The 20,225-nt window shown below is 28.6% G+C and overlaps 2 protein-coding genes across 4 annotated transcripts in view; both read left to right on the top strand.

Moving 5' to 3' along the window:
- Nucleotides 1-1,458: 1,458 nt before the first annotated feature.
- LOC136091380 (translin-associated factor X-interacting protein 1-like) overlaps nt 1,459-20,225 on the top strand; it is a 54,777-nt gene continuing 36,010 nt past the window's right edge. Inside the window, exons 1-7 of one of the 3 annotated variants that reach the window (XM_065818864.1) lie at nt 1,459-1,534; nt 5,715-5,754; nt 5,866-6,054; nt 14,979-15,113; nt 17,620-17,689; nt 17,822-17,879; nt 19,226-19,262. In XM_065818864.1, the coding sequence (XP_065674936.1) occupies nt 5,734-5,754; nt 5,866-6,054; nt 14,979-15,113; nt 17,620-17,689; nt 17,822-17,879; nt 19,226-19,262 (510 nt within the window). In that variant the 5' untranslated portion in view covers nt 1,459-1,534; nt 5,715-5,733. Of the gene's footprint in view, nt 1,535-4,621; nt 4,889-5,714; nt 5,755-5,865; nt 6,055-14,978; nt 15,114-17,619; nt 17,690-17,821; nt 17,880-19,225; nt 19,263-20,225 lie in introns of those variants that run through there. The other 2 variants (XM_065818865.1, XM_065818866.1) reach the window with 2 other exon arrangements.
- Nucleotides 3,025-3,744, top strand: LOC136091381 (uncharacterized). The gene has a single exon (XM_065818867.1). The coding sequence runs from the start codon at nt 3,065-3,067 to the stop codon at nt 3,605-3,607; it is 543 nt and encodes a 180-aa protein (XP_065674939.1). The 5' UTR covers nt 3,025-3,064; the 3' UTR covers nt 3,608-3,744.

Below are 20,225 nucleotides of genomic sequence, written 5' to 3' on the forward strand. Positions count from 1 at the left end.
AAACATGCAAAGATTTGGCTTCTTTAACTTCATCCATTCCAGCAGTCATTCCAAATGAGTCTCAAACTGCACATGGTTGTTGAATGATTCATGAACTGAATATATGATTCATGAACTGAATACGATTACATGAACTGAATACATGATTCATGAACTGAATATGATTGTTGTACAAGTATTGGTCAAGGCGCTTTGACAATTTGACTGCAAGTTTCATGCTTCTTGCCTGGTCGTTCACGCAGTACATTGGCAAATCAGCAGGCAAACTTAGTTCTTCTAAGAAAGAATCCAGCTTTCCTTCAATTAAGATACCTGTGTGTCTGCCTAGGAACTGTTGGACATGAGGTGTCCAGTGATGTAGTCTCCAATTTTCGTCAATAGCATGAAAAGTTCAAGAGATGTAGCTGTCCTGAGCTCTAGAAGTCCAAAGGTCAGAAATAAATGCAGCACTTTTTAGATTTGGCGTAATCTCCGTTATTATGCTCTTCATTCCAGCTTGAACTTCTCTTGACCGAATTGAAAGCTTTCTTGAATATGTTGTTCTGTGATGAAGGCTCAGTTTAGGGTTTGCAATGTCAAACAATTTCTTGAAACCTCTTGCTGAAAAGGATGCCAGATCAGTGCAAAAGTAATCCAGCATTGCAGAGTCAAACTGTTTTTGAATGAAATTGTCTTTGTCATATTTGGACTTTGTTTCAAGCATTTCGACCATGGTTCGTTGTTTCTTCTTAGGAGGAGGAAGAAGAGAGTCGTCAGTTTTTTCAGAATACTCAACGTAATCTTGGCTATGTTTTTTTTCGAGGTGACGATGAAGTCCGCTTGTATTTCCATCTTTTGTTTTCAAAGACTTTTTGCACGCCTTGCATTCAGCACCGTTACTTGTTTTTTGAAAATATCTCCAGATTTTGTTTTTTCTTGGTGACATTTTTGATCGTTGAAATGAGGCAAGAATATTTCTTTTCAATATGAACAATATGTGTCAAGTTGAATTCCACTGGTAAACTAATGAAATTAAGTCGAAAGTGCACCATTTTATACAAAAACTTTTTGTATTTAAAATCTAATTAAAAATATCTAAAGTCTAATTAAAATTTTTTAATTAGAATTTTAAAAAAAATCTAATTAAAAAATCTAATAAAAATTTAATTGAAAATTTAATTTGTTTTTGTCAAAAACAAATTAAATTTTTAATTAGATTTATTAAAATCACGGTGTCAAAATATTAATTAATTAAAAAAACAAAATATTAAGCATTTTGTAAATTATAATAATTTTTAATTTAGAAAATAATATAAAATTTAAGTCTCGTTCGACTTCTCGCTAGAATTTTCTATTTCTCGTTTCTCACGAGAAGTCCCATTTCTCACGAGAAACGAGAACGAGACGAGATCTCGCTAATGGTTTCACTTCAATAAGCATGTAAAAGATGCACGAAGTCCTTAACGAAAAAGTAAACAAATGTGAAAAATATTTTTATTAAACATCCAAGATGATCCAAGCAAATCCTGCCTAGAAACAATTTTGTTTAAATCAAGTGTCTTTGTTTTTTCATTTTCTTATTAAATTCCAAGTTTTAAAGTTTTTTTGGCTTTGTTTAAATCTTTTCAGTTATTTCGATACTAAGAATGTTTTTAATTCTTCTTTCAACAATGTTTTTTTAACTATATCAGTTGGAAAACTTTTTTAATTTTTGTAATTGCGTTTGCAACTTAATAATTAATTTAATTTCAAATATAATAATAAAATTAATTTCAACATGGTGACAAATAGTAATTGTTCAGTCTTTTAAATAATTTCTCAATTTATTTGAAGAAACTTTAGTTGTCAAAATACTAGGGTAATTTTTGAAACAACTGTGGTATTTTTAAAAATTAAATAGTTTTATACTATATTTATAAATTATTATTTGAATAAATCAACTAGAAATGCATGTTAAACATCTGATTTTGAGGAACTAGAGTTTAACATGTTTGAAAAAGAATTTTAAATGATAATTTATTAGCACTCTACATCTTAAGAGTGATAAGTCTAAACTACTTAAAGTTTGTAACTATAACAGCTATAAATAAGAACATACAAACATATTTAAAATTATTATGTAAAAAATTAATCTAATATTGTTATTATAATATTGTTATTAATATATATATAGTTATTATAATATTGAATTTAATACTTGTGAGTATAGTAAATTTTATCTAAGGTTATCCCAATGGATATTCAAGAATACGGATAAAAAGACTCATTATGCACATTTTATTCTTAAAGTTTATGCATATGCATGTTGATAAAGAATAATAATTATGCTGAATTTCATGAGATAAATCTTAATGCATATTGATAAAATAAAGAATCTTGAAACTTATAATAATGCTTTGAAAATACTGGTGCTTGTTTGCCATTTTTTTAAATTTAGAATTAATTTGTTTAAGACTTTTTATTCTTTTAAATGTTTAACAATGACTAAAAATAAATATGTATAGAAGCAAAAATTTTAAAAATGTTCAAGTTTTTGTGTTGCTAATTAGATAGTTTTATGTCATGGTCCCACCTGGGTAGGGTTGCCAGATGTCGGCTTTTATGGAGGAGAATACAGTGTCAAACCTATAAAAATAATTTTTTTTCTATGGTGTGCTCCTTCATAAAAGCTGGATATCTGGCAACCCTACACCTGGGTCAATTAATCTCTTGGGTTTGACCAAAAAGTAAAAAAGTTCATATACCAATCATTCAAAAAAAAAAAATCATTTTTTTAAAAATACCAAGTTTTTTGAAAATTAGAAGTGGTATGGTCTTATAAATATTAATTAATAGCATCACTATTAACTTTTCTGTGTAAATAAAATAGTTTTATTTTTAATTAGTTAAACAACTTGTTTGATTGTTCAATTCTATTCATTTGCTATCACTTTAAATTTGCTATTTTTAAGTTTTTCATTCAATTTGAAACCTTACAATAATTTTTATTTTAATTTTGTAATAGTCAATGACATTTTTTTCTTATAAATTTTTATGTAGTTTCATTTATTTTTATTAAGTTAATTATTTTTTAGTTTAGTTCAGAATGTGGTACTATTTTGTTGCTCATATAGCTTATCACTTCACTAGATGCTTTCCTAAAGATGGCCGTTGTGGTGCCAGGATCTTTGTAATGTTCATTGCACTGCTTTTTTTGTTACCTCAATTCATAGTTTTGATACTTCCGACAACTAGTCGATACTGCGTACAACCAATTCTTAATATGCTGGTAGTATCTATTTGCATGACATTTGTAATGGTAGCTTTTACATTTCTTTTTACCATGATGGAACCTGTTCCCTGGAAATTAAAAATTGGTTTCCATTTTTTTGGATTTTTTTCTCTTATTATTGGATTGGTTCAGTTTGGAATAACTGTTGACTCTAATTGTTCTGAAACAATACCTGAACTGTATTTATTGTCTTTATCATTTGGAATTTTTTCTCTAGTGTCAGCAATTTTTTTACTTTTATTAATTCCGTTTTGGTTTGTTAACTTTTTTTGGCCTGGATCAGTTTTAAGTTTGAAAGAAAGAAGAGGTATTTGCTATGAGCCAGTGAAATCATTCTCTTGTGTTTGGCATGTTTAAAAATTATTTAAAATGTATATGCACATTTTTCTTTAAAAACTAATACTCAAAAGATAGATCTATTGTACATTTTTAGTGAAATTAAACATAAAGTTATGATGAATAAAATATGTTTTAATAAACTATCTAATAAACTAATTATGATAATGGTATTTTACAAAATTGCTATATATGCTTAATTATATATATGGAAATATTCAGTCATATTTAAGCAAACAGTCTTTTTGTGTAATTATATAAATATTATATATATACATATATATATATATATATATATATATATATATACATATATATATATATATACATGTATATATATATATAAATATATATATATATATATATATATATATATATATATATATATATATATATAGTATATATATATATATATATATATATATATATATATATATATATATATATATATATATATATATACACACACACACATATATATATATATATATATATATATATATATATATATATATATATATATATATATATATATATATATACACACACATAAATATATACATATACATATATATATATATATACATATATATATATATATATATATATATATACATATATTATATATATACATACATATATATATATATATATATATATATATATATATATATATATATATATATATATATATATATATATATATATATATATATATTTACATATATTTAACATTATAATTTTCTTTGGCTAGTTTTTTTATTTATTGGTTTTATAAAATATTTAAAAAAAAAAATAGATTGTGCATTTGTTTTTAGGGTTGGTTTTAAATTGTTTTATTGATTTTTACATTTACTTTCAACTGTTTTTGCATGATTTTTGTCTAATGATCTTTGCTCTGTATTTATTATAGTGTATTTAAAATATTTTGTTATATTTGACAAGAATGCATATTTTGTATAAATAGTACTTTTTTGTAAATAAATTGCTTATAAGGTTATGTTTTATTACTAAAGTAGTTTCTTAAATTTTTTTAGGATATTTTATTTGTAAGATATCGGTTGCTAAAACATAACAGCCATGGCAGTGTTTAATATCACTATAGCCTTAAAGATTTATTGAAAAATTTGGCAAAATATGACAAGACCATAAGGTCTAAGTTGAGTATCCCTAATAAAAATGGGAAAAGTATAATTTTTTGGTTTACAATTGATTTATGCCCTCATTGTTGTACTGAAGAATGTATAGTTTAATCTAGTTAAATTTAAGATTTGCATGGTGACTTCTACATAAAAAAGAAAGGTTCAGCTTTAATGATGTAGATTTTTATAAATTTTAATATATAAATAAAAAAAATTAAATGATTTTTAAAAGTTATTATTAATAAAAAATGTTATTGCTAAACTATTTTTTATTAATTTCAAATAATCAAGCTAGTTTTTATGAACTTCAATTTAAAGATAAACTCAAAAATAGCACACTTTTCTCTCCATGTTTTCTATGTGAACCAGAGATTAGGCTGGTTAATAACAACTTTATTATAAACAATTGATTTTACCTTGGTAGTGTATTACTTAACAAAAATCTATCTATAAAAAATAAAAAAAGGCTAGTCTTTAAAAAAATAATATTTTTTTTTAATTTTTTAATTTTTTGTTATTCACCTCCCCAAGGCCGATAAGGCCACTACAGATGAGGAGGCTACTTGTGGTTATAACCCTCTCTCAACTCTATAACTCCGAAACACGAACCTTAACAAACAAGGCCGCTGCGCAGAGAAACAAGTTGAGCGCAGTACTACCAGAACGTGGTGGGAATCAAACTCGGAACCTCTCGCTTATGAAGCGAGTGCTCTACCACTACACCACTACCACTCTTTACCAGTCTTTATTTAAAAATCTGTCAGTGAATATCATATAAATTTAGTTTTAGATAATACTATAAAACTTTTTTATATTTTGTTTTATATATTTTTAAATTGTTCCCTCGCATTTGGGGTTGAGGGCATACCCAAATTTAAAGTTTTGCAGTTATCTTTTTCAAACATCAAAAAAAGCTGCCACAAACCCTATTATTTAGTTGTTTATTATTAAAGTTGAAAATAGATTTTTCTTTATATAACTTTTAGATGTAATAACACAAAAAGAATGATTCCAGTTTCTCAAAATGTAACAATTTAGTAATAAAAGTTTTTTTTTAAAGTAAATAAATAATAATTAATCCAAATTTAAGTTTATAAATAAAGTTTATATTCTATATATAAATATTTTGACATTTAGACTGTAGTCAAAGACAATGCGGGTCATATTGATATGTGGCCCACATGCTTCTCTTCTTTACCTTTTAAAGAATTTACTCACAAAAAAAATAAACCAGTTTTACTTCAAAATCTTGAAATGCTTCTCAAGAATGAGTTAGATAAGCTGATTGGGTATAAAATTGAAAGTCCATCAAAAATCCGTTTACAGGTACATTTGTGTTACAAGTATAATTTGTAAAAGATTTTTCTCTAAACTATTTTTAAAATCCATTTCTTTATGCAGAATGCAATTTATTATAGTGAACATTTTTAGTGGGTGGGTGGAGACTAGGATGGGGTAATAAATGACTTTTGCAGTATATTGCTTTCTTGCGGTTTCAAAAAGTTTATTTATAAGCTATTTTCTTCAAATAACTTATAAATTTTCAAGTAACTTTTAAATTTGTTTTTTTTTTTTCGCAAATTGTACTTAATAAAATTCTTTGATCTTTTATTATTATAACATATTGGACTGTAAAATGAAAGTTTTGTGAATCATTAAAGAGCTTTCTTTTGTTTTTAAAATCTTAATCCACAATCAAGTTTACACTGTGATACTGTAATCAACCTCGAGGGTATGATTATTTAACAGATTTTTTTGTAGCATAATACATTTCAATATTCTATCAGTTCTTGTAAGCTATCTTCTTATAAGGCTATAAAATATTTTGCCAGGCTCAACATATTTTATAACCTTGCATCAACTTCTGAAATAACCAGCAAACCTTTTTAAAAAGTTAGACAAACATTTTCTTTCATTCTTTTCATTTTATTCTTGCTATGTTTTTTAACTAAGCTCTTAACTAGTGGTGCAATCAACTGATTTGATTAAACAGAATTATGTACCAGATAAGATTTTTTTGATATTCAGATACATTAAAATAGCATTGGTTGCTATGTTACCAATCAAGACTGCTCAGCCTTGGTTGGTAACATGTTTTTAAGTATACTGCAAGGCTATTTAAATATATTACTGCAGTAATTTTTTTCTTGTTGATATTATATTCATGAAAATAGCAGTAGAAATATTTAGAACCATTGGAACAAACATGAAAAACAAAACAGTTGTTTCAAAGTAAAAACTCAATACAAAGTTCAAAAACATTTCACAGTTTTAAATATTTGAATTAAATGTTAGTTTTTTAGCTCAGGTCTAATGATGTATTATTTGTAATTTTAGTTTTTCTGTCGGAAATCTCATTGGTGTAAAAAAGTCAAGTCAAACAAACTAAAATTAAAAGGCAATAAAAATATGTTCTTTTAATAATTTAGTAAATTTTCCATATTTGATAGTATTACTATTGAAAAGTATTCACAACAAAACTTTTATCCCAACCTAGAACAGACTTTTTTCAAATATTTATATTATACATGATATCTTTAGTGATGCAAACGCATCACTACCATGTATAATATAAATACTATAAAGGGTTAATGTTTTTAAGATGCCTAATATTTTCTTTTGCAGCTTTAAAATATTTGCTTGCACTTTATATATAGTACTTTACTTAGCTCAAGATATTTATGTTTGTTAAAATAAGTTTTGAATCAAATAAATTATATTTTGTAAGATATAGAAAAAGCAGTCATAAAAGTTTTTTTTTTTCTGTTTTTTTTCTTCTATTCTGATTCACTCACAGCAAGGCTGCAAGCAACCTATTAAGTTGAGAGAAACATGAAAAAAAGAGAACGGAGCTAAAGAGCTAGGAAACAGTTGACAGAAAACCTAAAAAGTTAAAGGTTATATGAGATGGAGAAACATGAAGATGCATGAGAGTTCCAAAGGGTTGAAGTGTGAGGAAAAAAACTAGACACATAAAAGTTTTTAGGCTATGCAGGAACAGATACATTAAAATAATGAGACTTTGCTGAATGATGCATCAAGGGAGAATTAGTTTTAATTCATGAAAGATAATAGCTCCTTTGAGAAGTGACCATAACAGTATTTGTAGCAAATAGAAAGAAATGCAACTTTACAACGATGGGAGAGGCTTAAGCTTGACTGATAGAATGGGTTCAACTATATTTGCAATCCGCTTTGGGAACTTGTCTATAAGAGAAAGAGCATCATTAGAAGAACCAGCCAAAGCATGAGAACAGTATTCCATGCAGGGGCAAATATGAGTTTTGTAGAGGTAGAGAATGGAATCAAGAGTAATAAAATGGTGAATACATTAAAAAGAAGCAACATTGGCAAATGCTAATTTAGCAATCGATTGTATATATTTCTGAGAGGTCAGTAGTGAATGATAATCTAAAAAGACATAAAGAAGAGGATTTAGGTTCAGTGAGAGAGTTAGCATTCATCAAAAGGAATGTAGGCAGTATTGCACAAGTTGTTTGCAGCATATAGCTGAGTTTTGTTGGAGTTAAAATTTACAAGCTACTGCAAGCCCCAATATGTTATAAAATTGAGATAAAGAAAAGTAAAAAAAATCAAAAAGAGAAGAATTTTTGTATAAAGTTAAGTCATCTGCATTATTGATCTTCCTGACAACTTTAGATGTTAACTTAAAGTTGTCAGGAAGATCAATTATACAATAAGAAACAAAGCAGAACTAAAATTAAGATCTTGAGGAGTCTTGAAGTTACTGAAAATGAAGTGGTTAGAAAGAAATTATTTGATTATCTCAAAAACTTTACTAAATACACCATATGAAGCAAGCTTATGGAGAAGATCAGTATGCCAAACTTTGTCAATAGCTTTAGATATATCAAGAGCAATAGTCCTAGCCTCATCGCCTCCATCTAATGCGCAATAAAGTCTTTTAGTCACAGCAGTTACCAAGTCAGCCTTAGAGCAAGGTGATGAAAACCTTATTGATTGTTTGACAGTAAGTTATTTGACTCAAGATAGGATGTTAGAAATATGTTCATCAAAGATTCAAAGGTCTTGCTAATAACAAATAAAAGAGTGATCAAGCAATAGTTGAAGGGGTCAAAATGATCTTTTTTTTTTTTTTTTTTAAACATCTTCGCTTCCAACAAGGCTACAAGCAACCACTAATTAAAGTTGGAAGTTACTGGAAGAGAAAAGATGAAGATTGTTAAGCAAGATAACGATTGATGGGCGACTTAAAGGATTGCAAATTATATTAATCATGAAAGCAAGATGATTGAAGCAAATTCCAAATTGATGTTCGAGGAAAAAAATCTAGACGAATAAGCGTTTTTAGAGCACTTAGGAATAATCACAGAAAAAGGATGAGACTTGATTGAATGACGAGTAACACGAGAATGAACTTTAGTGGATGGCACAAGAAATAATAGCTCTTTAGAGCAGTACCCATTATAGTATTGGTAGAAAAGAGAAAGAGAAGCAACATTACGACAATGTGATAATGGTTGGAGGTTGGCTGCTAGAGCAAATCCAACTATGTGTACAATGCGTTTTTGTACCTTGTTTAAAAGAGAAAGCGCATCATTAGAAGATCCGCCCCAGATATGGCAACAGTATTTGATACAAGGCCGGATTTGAGATTTATAGAGATAGAGAATAGAATCCGAAGTAAGAAAATGTCGAGCTCGATAAGGAGATCCAACCTTAGCAGATGCTAATTTTGCAACTGATTTGATATATGGTTTCCAAGAAAGATCGGAAGTAAGACTTAATCCTAGAAGATGAAGAGTAGATGACTCATCAAGTACATTACCGTTCATAAATATAGAAAGATCTAAATTATTGCGATAACAATTGGCTGAAAAAAATTGAGTTTTATGTGAATTAAAGTTTACTAGCCACTCTGAGCTCCATGCTGTAGCAGAAGTGAGATCCTTTTCAAGCCAAATGCCCCCTCCAAGCATTCAGAGAGTGTTGGCTTCATGACAAGAATAAATGGTAGTATCATGAGCAAACAATGTTACCTTAGATGTGAGAATATCTAGAAGATTGTTAGTGTAAATTTAAAAGAGTATAGGGCCAAGGATAAAACCTTGAGGAATCCCTGAAGTTACAGAATAAGAAGAAGAGTGCTGTCTATTGAGGACAACTTTTATACTACAATTGGAAAGGAAGGATTCAATAATCTTAAAGATGTTGCCAGATACACCATAAGAAAAAAGGTTATGAAAAAGACCAGTATGCCAACTTCATCAAAAGCTTTAGAAATGTCAAGAGCTTTAACCTCTCCACCTTTATCTAATGCACAATAAAACCTATCGGTTATTACTATTAGCAAATCAGCTGTAGAACAAGAAGATCGAAATCCATATTGATGGTCAGAAAGTAAGTTATTAGATTTATAATGAGAAATTAGGTGTTTGTTAATTAAAGATTCAAAAACCTTGCTTATGATAGGAAGAATACTAATGGGACGGTAGTTAGATGAGTCAGATCGCTCTCCAGAATTTTTGAAGATAGGGATAACAGATGCCGCTTTCCAGCATGCTGGAAAACAAGACTCTGATAAGCACTTGTTGAATAGTTTTGAGAGTATAGACAACAGCTCTGGAAAACACTTCTGCAAGACAATAACAGGTATGTTGTCCTGGCCACAAGCTGTAGAAGAGTCTAGGCAGGAAATCACTTTAGATACAGATGCTGGAGTGATATGAATGTCAAGCAATGGATCAACCTGTTTGTTGACAATATTAGGTAGAACACAACTAGTGGAATCAAGAGATAATATTGATGAAAAGGTTTTAGCAAACAATTTAGCTTTGTCTTTAGGTGAGATGACAAAGTCTGAGCCATACAAGAGAGGTGAAATTAAAGATTTGCCCTTATTATTAATACTATTAAAGATTCTCCAGAAGTCATGAGAGCCTAATTTTTTAGATGAGATATGAGATTTCATGACCTAAGAATAGCGAGCTTTGGCATTAGACAAAACCTTTTTACAATGGTTTCTAGCAGTAATAAACATACATCTGTTTTCTGGAGAATTGTTTTGCTGATAGATATGTAAGTAACGGTTTTGATTGGCAATCGCAGCAGCACATTGTGAGGAAAGCTATGGAGGAGAGTTAGCCTTGACATGGAATTGTTGAGAGGAAACAAAAGATTCCATGCTAGCCTGAATCCACAAAGTTATGTAAGAAGTACATTTGTCTACAGGAAGACGAAAGATTTCTACCCAAGAGCCATCACGAAGAAAATCATGGAAAGAATCTCAGTCAGCTTTAAGGTAGTTGTTAGAGGTGCGATAATAGGGGGATTCAGGTGATGAAGAAGAATGAGATATTAATTTTAGAGAGATCAAACTGAGGTCAGAAGGGTGAATGTGGAGAAACTGAGCACTGACTAGGATCAGAAACAAGACATAAGTCGAGTAGAGAAGTTAAATGATTCAGGTTGTCTGGAAAGCTAGTTGGAAAGTTGATTATTTAAGTTAGCGAATCACTGACACTAGAGCCAAGCCATTCAGAGTAATAAGCATTAAAGTCACTGACAACAACTATATTAGCTGATGGATAAAGAGAGAGGGCTTGGTCAATATGATCAGAAATATCTTTGATATTTTTCAGCTGTTGATGGAATAAGCCTCTCTGAGAGCTACCACAGAGTTCGGGAAACCTGACTACCAGCCGGCCTCAGAACCATATAACTGAACTTTAGAGCTGTACCCTCAAAAAGAGATAATAGAATAAGTTGCCTAGTCATAAAAACAGAGACACAAGCAAAACCCATGCATTGAGTCAAGAAGATCCAGCATTCAACATCCTAAACTGGAAACAATGTATTAAAAATGTATCTGCACCAGCCTAATAGATGAAGAAGGGGTGTGAGGCTGGTCAACAGATAGAATCTGTTTACCCCTTAAGATAGAATTTTTCCCCCCTTAATCTCTAGAGATTAAGGGGGGAAATTAGGCTGGTGCAGATGTATTTTTATGGAACCACAGATGCCACTTTCTAGCAGGTAGAAAAACAAGATTTAGTGAAGTACTTATTAAATAGTTTAGAAAAAATTGAAGAGAGTTTGGAGAAAACTTTTTTAAGACTATGACAGGAATGTTGTCTTGACCACAAGCCATTGTAGAGTTTAATTAAAATATGAGTTTAGCAACGGCACAAGCTGGAGTGATTTGAATGTCTAACAATATGTTAACCTGTTTAATTTGGATGGAATAAAGATTATGGCCATAATATTCAAGCGTCAAATTAAGGTCATTCCTATAAATTAGGGATGGAATGTTAGTTATTTGTTAATGATGCTATTGAAGATTTTCCAAACTTCTGAGATAAGATACAAGATTTAGTGAACTAAAAATAATGAAGCTTAGCATCAGACAGCACATTTTTACATCAATTACAAAAGAGTTGTTCTTTCGAAAAAGATAAAAAAATGATAACAATTAGATATAGGAGCTGCACAAGAAGATGAAAACCATGGAGTAGAGTGAGGCTTGACTTGAAACCAACAAGAGTGATCAAAAGCTTCCGTTTCTGCCTTAATCCAGTAGGAGATCCATTTATAAGCACAGAGTGGAAAACATTAGTCTAAGGATCATCACAAAGAAAATTTTGAAATAAATCCCAGTCACCTTAGGGTAGTAGTAAGTTGTGCGATGATAGGATGAGTCTGAAGAAGTATGAAATAAAAGATTTATAGAGATGCATGGTCAGAACCACAAATGGAGAGAAAAGAGAAACTGAACACAAGCTAGGGTTTTTTTTTTCAGATTTGATCAGAAATTACATCTAAAAAAGTGCAATCATGAGAAGAAGGAGAATGATAAAGAGCAAAGAAAAAATTTAATAGAGCAAAGAGGTGCTTAACAGAAGCCCATAAAAGAATGTTCAATGGATTCAAACCTGATTTCTTGACAAATAGGTGAATTGTACCCATCAATCCTGAGATCTAATGCAGAAACAGTCAGTTTTAAATTAGTCTCACAAAGAGGTCTGGTCTTGCAAAGAAGTCTGGTCAATTTTGCAAGAGGTAAGATTCAAGTGATGGAAGGTTACTTTGCAGATCACAAGTATTTGTAAAAGATATATTGAAACGGTTAGGTGGTGGGGATAGTTTTTAATGTTTAATATTTTGGTTTACTTTGGGCATGATTTACTTGACTCATTCATAGATAAGGCACTGCATCCCAACCAATAAGATATGCATTTGTCTCATTAGTTAATCCAAAGTTGTTGCGTATGTGGTCTCAACAATGCACACCAAAAGCATTAACAGGAACACCATCCATACACAACATGACACTGTTAATACTCTGATATTATTATCTGATTTTTTTGTTGTTAATTGAATCAACCTCTCTGAGAGCTACCACAGAGTACTGGAAACCTTATTACCAGCTGGCCTTAGAACCATTAAACTATGTTTTAGATCTGTACCCTCATTAGGAGATAATAGGAAGAGTTGCATAGCCACTATCAAGGAGGCACAAGCAAAAATCTATGATTAAATTCATAAAGATCTAGGATTCATCATCCTAGACAGGAAACAATGTAAAATGGCCTTACATCTAGGCCACCTAATAGATAAAGAAGCTTGAGGCTGGTTAACAGAATTCTTCTGCTTACCTTTAAAGTCTTTACCTAGAAGGCCTTCTACAAGACAGTAGTTGTATACAGTTAACATCTGCCCTAGATAAGTATTTTTTTGAGGCACTATTTCTAGCCTTTATTCAACCAAGAGGACCAAGACAAGAGAATTTTAGCTGGATCCTGTTTGTCCTAATCTACAATAACGATCTTTCTGACAATCTTACACCTAAAGTGGCTTTATTTGCTGACGACTTCATATTTTTGACGATACCATATCACTTTTTTATAACAGCTTGGGACTTGCAGTAGCTTGTGGTTTTAACTCCAAAAAACTCTATTATTTACTGCAAACAACTACAATTAATTCCTGATAACTCGAACCTTCAAGGGAAAATAAAAAGATTTGACTTAAATGTTTGACTAAAGCAAGTTCCCATTAAGTCAAACTTTTGCCAATTTGATGTATTAGTTGAAGCATAATAAAATTGCGTCAAAAGGCAATCTTTTATTAAGAAATTTATTAAAGCATAAAAGTAATTGCTTTTTTAAATTTATTTTATTTTGATTTTATTTGTAACAGTTTTATTTTAGCACTATTTTATGTCTGATAACTATCTATTTTATTCGCATCTAATTACTATTCTATTCAGATCTAAAGGCAACAAAAAAATATAAAAATATTAGGTTACTTTTATTTATGTTTTAATGGAGATTTTTATTAGTAATCATTCAGACGATTTCAAGGGACAATATGAAACAGTTCAAGATAACAAAAATCCAAGTTGATTGGTATTCCACTTACCAAAAATTAACTGTATCAAATTATTGTTGACATTTCTATATTGAAGTATAACAACCCTCTCACTCTCAGAAAACTCTCAGAAAAGGTTATTGTAAATGTAGTTGGACCTGCTTTATCAGCCAAACTTGAGCCACTCTACCATCATTGTAAGGTTGCATCTCTTTTTTTTTTTTTAAATACTATCATGGTTGCTACTATCCAAAGTTTAATCAACTAAAACTCATTGTTGCTTGACTTGTCATTCAGCAAAGTTGCATCATTTTACTGTACCTGTTCATTCAAAAAAATTTTATTGATCTATTTTTTTCCATGCATATTAACAAAACTTTAAAACTTTCACCAATCTTCATGTTTTCCTTACTCATACAACCTACAATTATTTAAATCTTCAGTTAACCGCTTTAATATTTTTTATCCATATCTTTTGTTTTCTAGTAACTCATAACTTTATAGTAGTTGCTTGCAACCTTTTTGGATGTGAAATAGTTTAAATATATATATATATATATATATATATATATATATATATATATATATATATATATATATATATATATATATATATATATATATATATATATATATATATATATATATATATATATATATATATATAATAAATAGTAAATGTATTTATAAATATTTAGTATTACAAATTTTTTCCTGGTCTCGGCTATCAACCTCTGCTAAATCTTTGCGGGGCCTTGGCCAGGTTTTTAAAAAGCCAGGGCGGGGGCCGTGACCCTGCTCACTTACTATCTGTATGGTTTACCTGGTTTATTTTTATGTTTGACCTCATATATTTAACAATTTGTTCTATTTTATTTTGCAAAATAGTTGTATTGCAGGTATACAAAGAGGTTTTTGACTGTTTGATCAAAGAATTTTCTACTTATAAACCTTTGCTATCAGCAATCAAACAAGAATATGATGCTTTCCTTGATTTTCAAGAATCAAGCCTTAGAGAATATGATGCTTTAAAGGTATGTAATTTTAGTTGTAATAGTATCATTATATTTACTTTTATCCTCCTCTCCTTTCATCATTATCATCATCATCATTATCATCATTATCATCATCACAAGTAGCAGTACATCATTCTTTATTTTTCAAAGTTTTTTTCAAAACTTTTTTTGGTTTAAAACTTTACAGATTGTTTATAAGCCTAATCTTTTTTGAGTAAATATATTTTAATTGAGCTTGAGATCTGTTGATATTCTGTTTGAGTACCAGAATATATTTTAATTAGGCTTGAGATCTGTAGCGATTCTTTTTTAGTAACAGAATATATTTTGATAAAGCGCAAGATCTGATGTGATTCTGTTTGAGTACCAGAGTATATTTAAATAAGGCTTAAGATCTGTTAAGATTATGTTTGAGTACTAAAATCTGTTTTAATTAAGCTTGAGATAATAAATTTTTCTTTAACTTTTAGTAAGAAAAGTTTTTTTAAATCCAATTGTTTTTCTTGTCAGTTTTAGTGAGGCATTTTTTGAAGTATTTTTCTTATTACCATAGATATTTTGCTAAACAACCTATTTTGACATAAACATTGCGTTGGAGTTTTTTCCCATGTATGTATCCCAAAGTATTTATTTTGAATGCTAAAAAGTTCTGCACTGACTTGCACAAAACATTCATAAATCTCTAAATTATTAAATTGATTTTGAGAGTATATTGATTTTGTGAAATTGACAAAAAACTGACTATTTATAAGTGTACAACAACAGAAATTTATATTTTCTCATTCGAACCTAGAGTCTATTGTTAGATCAAATATTTAAATAGATAATATTTCAATGTCATATCTTGTTGTACGTGAATAAATATATATATTTTAAATATAAAGCATAAAACAACAGCTGTGCACAAACTAAATTTTTTCTTTGTAATATTTTGACTTGTTTTTGCACAGATTGTCATCAGACGTAAAATGTAATACAAAAAACTGTTACAAATATTAAATCAAAATGTCAAAGAAGACATTGATATATATAAGAAGATATATAGATATAGAAAAAGATGATATATTTCAGTAAATAAAATTTTGTAATGAAATAAACTCAAAATTTGTATTTTTGCAATAAAAATTTAGAAAAAAAATACAAGTCAATAGGCTGGCTACAAAAGTATCATTTTTTTAAACATAATCACATTTTAAATTTTGAACCACAAGAATGGAATGAGAATTAATAATGTTTTACATTTTTAAAGCATCTGGTTATAAAAATCTGCTACAAACTCATAATGTCAAATTTTAAAAAGAAATTATTGCATTGCTTATTGTTTAGATTAACAAGAGGTATGCTTGATGGCATGTTGTTGGCCTTAGGTAAACCACTTGTAAAAAATAAATTATTGTTCAGTGGTAAGTAAATTACACCAAACTGAAATGGTCCTAATACCATTTGATCTTTTTGTGAAATTGCTGGTAAGAATATTGGTGACGAAAGGTGTAAAATTAAATCTTTGATCAATTAATGAGAGTTTTATGCATGGATGAAGTAGAGAAATTATTGAAATGACAGGTTGGAGAAAGCTAGTTGCACGCTGCTTGAAAAAAAGTTGCTAGAAAAGTGTATATCGGAAAAATGCCATTATAAAAAACATTCACTTATGCATGCCCAAATACTAGGATAATGAAATAAAGATGATGATTAATGATGATGGTGATGATGATAATGATGATGATGATGATGATGATGATGATGATGATGATGATGATGATGATGATGATGATGATGATGATGATGATGATGATGGTGGTGGTGGTGATAATGATGATGATGATGGTGTTGGTGTTGATTATGATGATGATGATGATGATGATGATGATGATGATGATGATGATGATGATGATGATGATGATGATGATGATGATGATGATGATGATGATGATGATGATGATGATGATGATGATGATGATGATGATGATGATGATGATGATGATGATGATGATGATGATGATGATGATGATGATGATGATGATGATGATGATGATGATGATGATGATGATGATGATGATGATGATGATGATGATGATGATGATGATGATGATGATGATGATGATGATGATGATGATGATGATGATGATGATGATGATGATGATGATGATGATGATGATGATGATGATGATGATGATGATGAGAAACAATGATGCCAGAAAATATCTTAGTGACATGCACATAAAACCAAAAGTACTTTCAAAGAATCCCTCTCTTAACTCTCTGGTGAATACAATTGGATTTTCAAAAATAATGGTTTTATCTTAAATTAAAACAAAATTCTTGAACAGATTTAATTAAAATATATTTTTGTACTTATATGACAGGAATATGTAAAGCTTAAAACCCCTTTCTGGCTTTATTTACAATTTTATAAGAATAAATTTGTTTTTAAAATTTTATCAGTTTGTTGAAATAAAAATAACTTTTATGGAAAACCTCTTAAAGTAAGCTGCGTGTCAGACACTTATACAAATATTTTTAGAGGACTGTGGCCATTTTTAATGAAGAATGTGAGCAGAAAATAATGAAATTGAAACAAGAAGAAAAGAAAGGTAAGCACATTCAAATAAAATGGTAGTATTTAAAACTAATTATGTTTTTCATTGTCTGGCATTTGAAGAATTTAGATGGTATGATTATATTGAAGATGTTTGTGAAAAGTAAAATTTAGTTTTTTTCTAAAGATTTAATCATTTTGCAAGAAGAAAATGAAAGTTTAAAAAAGAAAATTTTGTTTTTAAAGTGAGTTATTTGCAGTTTATTTGGTTTGTTTGTTTGTTTTAGTTTCATAGATTTTTATCTTTATTTTTCTTTTTTTATAGTAAGCTTAAATAGTTTAATCAAATTAGAGAAGTTTATCAAATTTATTTAATATAGATTACATAAATTAACACTAACTGAAATTTAGAATTTTTGGAAAACTGTTAAAATTTTCAGAAAGTTTCAATACAAAAAAAAGTAAATTTAATCTAATTAAGTTTTAAATTTGGACATAATATTGAATGTCTAGTTCAATATTGGACATAATATTGAAGTAGACATTTTGAACATTTTGTGAGCTGTGTGAGTTTTGCGCACTAGGTGAACTCTCATCATTACCATGTGAGTCAACAAATTTCGTGTGAATTCATCTTAAGTTTCAATAAATTAACAATAAAAGTTTAAATGTTATTTTACTAAATTAAGTGTTTTACTTTCCCTATTCTTCAGATTTAATTGTTGATTTTTAAAAATGATAATCTTTTTTTTACCTACTAAATTATTGATAATATATTTTGTTACTCTCTTTAATGTTATCAGAGTTTGATTTATTTGTCTACTTTTTTATTTTCAAGCTTTGAAACCCTGTGCTTTCTTTATTAGTTTGAGTTATTTACTTGTTTTTGACCACTATGCATTGAAATTTCAACTTTCCTTTAATTGTTAAAACTTAAGTCAGTTGTGCTTTATTTGACTGATTCATATAACAGTTTTTTTGGTCTGTTGACCATTCTTTATTAACATTAGTTTATATATTTAAATAGATAATGGTGTTTATAAATGTTTTAGATCATTATGTTGTTGAAAAAATATTCACTTGGCATTGTTTTTTTTTCTGTGATTCATGAATACCAATACATTATAATGTGTTGGTATCCATTTCTATCTATTATCTCTTTAATTCAATGATTTAACAAAACTATGACATTTTTCCACCATGCGTAACAGTTAGAATTTTGGATCAAAAGGTGTTTTACATACTAAGTTCCATCAGGTCCAAAAATCTTCAACTTAAATTGCTCCATAGTATAGCTAATAGAATAAATTGTTTTTATTTTGCTTGAATAACATTTATTTTGCTTGACATGTAGAAAAAAAGATTAAAATATAAAAAGTATATATACCACCATTTTAATGGATTGTTTCCCTAAAAACACAAATAAATAGCTAATAATTTAGCTAATAATAATGAATTAGATAAATAAACAAAATAAATTAATAATAGAAGAAACTAAATAATAATAAGTTAAATAAACTATTAAATTTAAATTTTAAATGTTTGATAAGTTTGAAGTTGTTTTTTAATTTTCTTTTTTTTTTTTGTTTAGGCAAGAAATTGATTCCCTAAATTTCCAAGTAAAAAAGGTTTGTTATGCCTGAGTCATACTTTTTTTAAGTGTTCCTTTTTGTTTTGGTATAACTACTGGAAAAATTAAAGCAAGATTAAAAGTTGTTATACCCAAAAGATGTAAATCATCTGACTTTGGTCATCAAATACATACAGGCATGGTACAGACCTGCCCAACATAATTGACGATAAATAATTAAAAACTCCTTAAATTTAAGAGTCTCTTCGATCCACTAACTGGAAATTGTAAACCATTTTGGGTATCATGATCAGAAATTGAACCTGATAAAAATTCATAGTATCCAAAAGTTATTCAAGAGACAGTTAGTATTTATATTTAATGTAATCTGGGCATGTGTAGTTATTATTCCAAAAAGAGTAATAACTACATATGTAGTAGTTATTACTCCAAGTAATACATTCCTTTAAACAGTGAAAGGTTTCCCTATCTCATTAATAGGGGAACTTTTCTCTGTTCAAAAGAATTGAAAAGAGAAAGGTTTAATTCCTTAAAACAGAGAATCTTTTCCATATTTGTAGTTAAGTTCTTCTTCATAAGCATTTTAGCGTGCATATGCAAGTGGATAGTAATATATAAAGAAATGGGAGAAAAATAACCAGGTTAGTAAATATTTTCGACATCCATGCTTGTTTAGTTTGTTTTGTTCATCAGTCTTCATACTGGGTATAGAAAAAATATATATATTTCTCAACAGTTATTGCTAAAATCTAATCATTTCTGCAAATGTCAAAAACAAAACAGTGCAGTAATTATTTCTAAATTATAACCTGACGAAGAAGTTGATGAAGCTGATGAAGTTTCAGGCACTTTTACATCTGCATTTAAACATTCATGTTTTACAATCTGCTTAAACAATAACTTTTTAATTAAAATGTTTAAATTTTTTGTTATATTATCTGTATATCAACTTAATAATAATCTTTGGGTACTTGAAGATTCAATCACCTAATGTTTTGTT

Source organism: Hydra vulgaris, chromosome 15, assembly GCF_038396675.1.
Source record: "Hydra vulgaris chromosome 15, alternate assembly HydraT2T_AEP".
Taxonomy (NCBI): domain Eukaryota; kingdom Metazoa; phylum Cnidaria; class Hydrozoa; order Anthoathecata; family Hydridae; genus Hydra; species Hydra vulgaris.